At 32.6% G+C, this 5,805-nt stretch overlaps 1 protein-coding gene across 1 annotated transcript; it reads right to left on the bottom strand.

The window, feature by feature from the left end:
• Positions 1-394: 394 nt before the first annotated feature.
• LOC132167802 (germin-like protein subfamily 1 member 7) lies at positions 395-1,163 on the bottom strand. Its single transcript, XM_059578828.1, has 2 exons — positions 1,037-1,163; positions 395-897 (listed from the first exon to the last, which is right to left on the bottom strand). The coding sequence occupies exons 1-2, from the start codon at positions 1,161-1,163 to the stop codon at positions 395-397; spliced, it is 630 nt and encodes a 209-aa protein (XP_059434811.1).
• Between the last annotated feature and the right edge of the window lie 4,642 nt (positions 1,164-5,805).

The raw sequence follows: 5,805 nt of genomic DNA, 5'->3' as shown, positions 1-5,805 counted from the left end.
CATGTATCATGAAATAAAAGATAAAAGTGAAATCTCAAACACTTTGTGGATTCAAAATTTTATTAAGTTTAATCATGCACTCGCTCTACCACTAAAAAAAAACTGGCCATTAATGTCATTTTTTAAAGAACACTATTCATTAATGAAAAAAATGACACCAACCAATTAACCTTAGTTTCCATGCATGCTATATGTCGAAAAAATAAAATAAAAGGAGAGTACATAAGCAACCATTTTATTCCATTATTGTTATATATTGCCATCTCCTTACCAGAAGGGAAACATGGAAAAGTACTTTATTCAAACCGTTAGGTCTAACGGTTCATTGCGGCCATTACATATAGTTCTCTAATTATTATGCTGCAAACTTTTTCTGAAGATCGTCAACCACATTCTACTCTAATTGGAAGGCCTTGATGAGAACATCCGGATTGATAGGAGGATTGGCTCCAAAAACGTTCTTTGCTATGACGATGAGCCCAGGATTCTGGCTGCCAAGACCGGAGAAAGATACAGCATTCGTGTTTCCAACATTAAACTGAAAGTGAATGAGACCAATTGGGAAGACAAAGACATCTCCCGGGTATAGAGTTTTGGTGATGAGGCGGTTATCCGGGTTGGATGTCACAAAGCCAACGAATAGAGTACCCTCTACGACTACTAGAATCTCGGTGGCACGAGGGTGAGTGTGAGGTGGATTTAGGCCGTATGGTGCAAAGTCTATGTGGGCTAGGGATACGCCTAGTGTGTTGAGGCCAGGTATTTTGGACACGTCCAAAAGAGTGACATTCGACCCGAGTTGACTTGCGGTGCTTCTAGGAGTGTTTAACCCCGGAAAGAAGAAATCGTTGGCAGTGACAAGCTTTGGGTCCTTGCAGAACTTTCCATTCACAAATACTGCAGAAAAAAGTAAAAAATAAAAAAATAAAAAGTTCGTTAATATCACAAGACACTTACATATTTAAGTAATCCTCCTAGCATAATTACAATTGATATACGTAGATCCAAACAATCAAGAAGAAGAAGGTGTAGATACCAGCATCAGCTGTACTGTTAAGTGCAACACAAAAGTCTTGCAGAGGAGCTGGGTCATAGGCAGAGGCAATGGAGCATGCCAAAGCCATGAGTGCCAAAGCTACAAGGCAATTAGGAAACCCTTTCATCCTTCTTCTTTATTATGTGAATTTTTGGTTTTGTGAGAAGTGAGAGATGTTGCATGGGAACATATCTATTTATAGCCGGGAGTGAATGAACCGGTCCATGTTTTTCACTAGATGGAGCCTGTAAGACATGTTTTTTTTTTTTTTTTCCCACAATCACATAAGAGTTGGTAAATCTTCAACATAGGGTGACGATCTTTTATTCAGTGGTTGAACCGGCCATTACTTAACCACTTAAATTTGCAGAGATTAGAAATATTGCAGCCAAATTCGACCACTTCAATTAATGGAACAGCGGGAAATATGTTCTATTAATGTTACTTTTATAGAGATAATATATTATAAATTAATTAAAATGCATGAAGCACCTCACCTCTATATAGTTGACCCTGTCCTAACTAGCCATTTAAAATATATATTAAGCTTTGAAATAATGTAGGGGGAGAGCAGCCAGCAGGCATCAGGGTTGCTCGTATGCCATGACTATCACTACAGGAAAATAGCTCTTTAGTGACGACCCTGAGTCGTCGCTAAAGGCCCACATGTCGTCGCTGATGGTCATCAGCGACGACTATGGTTGTCGCTCCCAGTCGTTGCAAGTAATCCGTCGTTAAAGACTAAACAGCGACGACATTCAATGTCGTCGCTATTAATAATTATCAGCGACGACAAATGTCGTCGCTAATAACTATCAAATTTTGTCGTTGAAAATACTTGTTAAAGTCAATGTCGTCGCTGATGACGCATATATCAGCGACGACATTGTCGTCGCTGATGACTCACACATCAGCGACGACAAATGTCGTCGCTGATGATGCACATATCAGCAACAACATTTAGCACACATCAGCGACGACATTTGTCGTCGCTAATGACCCACACATTTGTGTTTCTAATGATCGTTGTCGTCAACATCAAATGCTTTTCTTTTTGGCCGATTAATGTTTTAAATTGTTAGGTATAAATGATCTAAACATAACAATATGTTAAAGCTTACTTAAGAACTCTTTCTAATTAAATATGTTAAAAGGTCTAAAACAGAGTTAATTACAAGTGAAGAAGTCTAAAAAATAGCCCGATAAAACTACATAATTGTCAAGTTTTTAAGCACTTGCCAAAGAAGGCATACATCAACAACAATGTTCCTTGAGAAATTAAACTTCATATGTAGCTAAGCAAACAAAGGATTACAAAGAAGGCTTCCCAGATGTAAGAACTGATAACTTGTACAACTCATCGATACCATATGTAACTACACAGAGAAGAAGAGATACCATACATGATACGCGGTGTATCATGTATGAAATTTTTGTTCAAAAATTTCAGAAACCGCGCTACTGGTTGGCGCTTTTTCTGCACTCACATCAGCGGCGACCAAAGTCGCCGCTAATTACTTTAATTTTTTAAAAATAATTTTAATTAAAAATGTAGGGTAAATTTGAAATTTTATAACATTTATAAGGGTATAAAAGTCATTTTCAAGGAAAAATATAATTCACAAGATATTTTTTTATAATTTATTAATAGCTTAAATTTTTGAAATAAAAATAAAAAATACACCAATAATTAATATAAAAGAAATTCACCAATAATTAAAATAAAAATAGCGATCAATCAAACCAATTCACTAGGATCGATCGGATGTTCATATACATAAAAATTAATTAAGCGTAGGAATAAATGAAATATATATACATTTGAAAACATCTTTTATATATATATATATATATATATATATATATATATAAATTAAGGTCACTTCATATATCAAGAAATTAAGAATCAAAATATAATAAATTATAAGCAATGTTTTGATGGTCATGATTGAAAAAGTAATTATGATATGATGTATCATAATTAAATAGTAAATTAGATCGATCATTTGATTGTATCACGATCAATCACACTAATATTGCACTTGGATCAATCGATTGAGATTATCACGATCAATCGGACTAATGATCAATCGGTTGATCTTATCATGATCAATTAGACGAATACACTAAGAGCAATCAGATGTTTGATCGAGCAATCAATTTTGTCAAATTGGATCAATCAATTGATTGTATCACGATCAATCACACTAATATTGCACTTGGATTGATCGATTGAGATTATCACGATCAATTGGACTAATGATCAATCGTTTGATCTTATCATGATCGATTAGACGAATACACTAAGAGCAATCAGATGTTTGATCGAGCAATCAATTTTGTCAAATTGGATCAATCAATTGATTGTATCACGATCAACCACACTAATACTACACTTGGGTCGATCGGTTAATCTTGTCATGATCAATCAGACTAATATACTAAGAGAAATAGGATGTTTGATCGAACATTCAATTGTATCAAATTGGATCGATCATTTAATTGTATCACGATCAATCACACTAATGCATTTGGATTGATCAATTGAGATTATCACGATCAATCGGACTAATGATTAATCGATTGATCTTATCATGATCGATCTAACTAATACACTAAATCCTTTTTTTTTTTTTTTTTTCTTTCTTCAGAACCATTATGGTCAATCGGTTAATCTTTTAAAAGTTGCGACGAGACTATCATCACTAATTATGATTCTTATTTCAAGAAATATATTTAGCAACGACATTGTCGTCGCTAATTGAGATTTTAATCATTTTTATTTTATTATTTAGCGACGACAATTCGATGTCGTCGCTAATTATTATTTTAATAATTTTTCTGTCATTATTTAGCGACGACACTGTCGTCGCAAAAGAGAATTCTCGTTAGCGACGACAATGTCGTCGCTAATTATGCTTTTAATAATTTTTATTTTATTATTTAGCGACGACAATGTCGTCGCTAATTAAAATTCTCATTAGCGACGACGATGTCGTCGCTAATTATTATTTTAATAATTTTTCTGTCATTATTTAGCGACGACACTGTCGTCGCAAAAGAGAATTCTCGTTAGCGACGACAATGTCGTCGCTAATTATGCTTTTAATAATTTTTCTTTAATTATTTAGTGACGACATTGTCGTCGCTAATGATCTGGACCCGTCACAACATTTTTGGCGGTCCTTTTCGCGCTTGAGAAAAAAATATTATTCCGACGTTAGCAACCACATATCAGCGACAACATCTAGTCGTCGCTGTTTCCAAATTTATTTTAACGAAATTAGCGACGACAAGAAATTGTCGTCGCTGATATTGGGCAATAGCGACGACTTTTGAGTCGTCGTTAAAAATATGGTCACTAAAGACCAATTTTCCTGTAGTGTATTACGAGCACTTAATTATGTTTTGAGTTGCGAAATTATTATATTGATTTGATGCATTCTACGCAAATTTAGATGTTCATACTGCGTGAAATGCTCCAAGTCAAATGATGTTATCTTATCTCATTAAGATTATCTTCTTTTGCTCTGCTAGAAAAAGCTTTCCCAGATACTACCATTCTCTATGGCATTTGGTATATTCTTGTCTTGTCTAGCTACTCTTTTTTTTTTTTTCCTTTTTTATTTATTTTATTTTATTTTATTTTATTTTTTTCAAGGTTTGAAAGTTTTTTTAGGTTGTTGGGGGAATAAATTCATGCAACTTAATGATTCTGGTGTATTTCATTTACAACAGAAGATCTAACTCGAATTTAAGATTTAAAAGGTTCTTTTAGGTTGTTTGGGGCCACAACAAAAAAAATTATGTTTTTTGATGTGGCAAATAGTAATCCACCTTTTGTCACGTCAATAATTATTGATGTGGCAAAAGAAGCACATCAATAATTATTTTATTGACGTGTTGAATGCGCCACATCAATATTTAGTGACGTGTTAAAATGGCACGTTAATAAATATTGATGTGCCATTTTGACACGTCAATAAATATTGATGTGTCATTTTAACACGTCACTAAATATTGACGTGTCAAATATTTTCCACATTGCTAAATTTAAATTCAATTTAATTTTTAAAAATTATATTTAAATAATTTAATATAGTGATGTGGAGAACTATCACACGTCAATAAATATTGACGTGTCAATATTTATTGACGTGTTAAAATGACACATCAATATTTATTGACGTGTCAAAATGGCACGTCAATAAATATTGACGTGTTATTTTAACATGTCAATAAATTATTGACGTGCCATTCCGCCACGTCTGTAAATATTTGCGTGTCATTTTGACACATCAATATTTATTGACGTACCATTTTGACACGCCAATATTTATTGATGTGCCATTGTTTCCACGTTAAAAAATAATTAAAAAAATTATGTATTTTTTTTTAAAAAAATTAACGATTAATAAAAATTAATAACAAATAATGATTAACTATTAATAACAATTAATAACAAAAATTTGATAAAATTTTTTTTAATAAAAATTAACGATTAATAACAATTGGACATTCAGAAATTCCCTTCAAACCGGTATGGAGGAAATATCTTCCAACCCATATAAAATAGTGCCAATTGTTTATAAACATTTAAAAGGCACATTAAATTTAATCTAGATTTCCTCCATACCGGATTGGAGAAAATTCCTATCCATAACAATTAATAATTAATAACAAAATTTAATTGCTATGTGTATAATGATTATTGTAATTAATTTTATTGTTTCCGTAATATATATATATATAAATCATAAAATTTAATG

The sequence above is a fragment of the Corylus avellana genome, chromosome ca1, assembly GCF_901000735.1.
Source record: "Corylus avellana chromosome ca1, CavTom2PMs-1.0".
Classification (NCBI taxonomy): Eukaryota; Viridiplantae; Streptophyta; class Magnoliopsida; order Fagales; family Betulaceae; genus Corylus; species Corylus avellana.
Note: the sequence above shows the minus strand (reverse complement) of the source record. Positions and strands in the feature narration are given on the sequence as shown.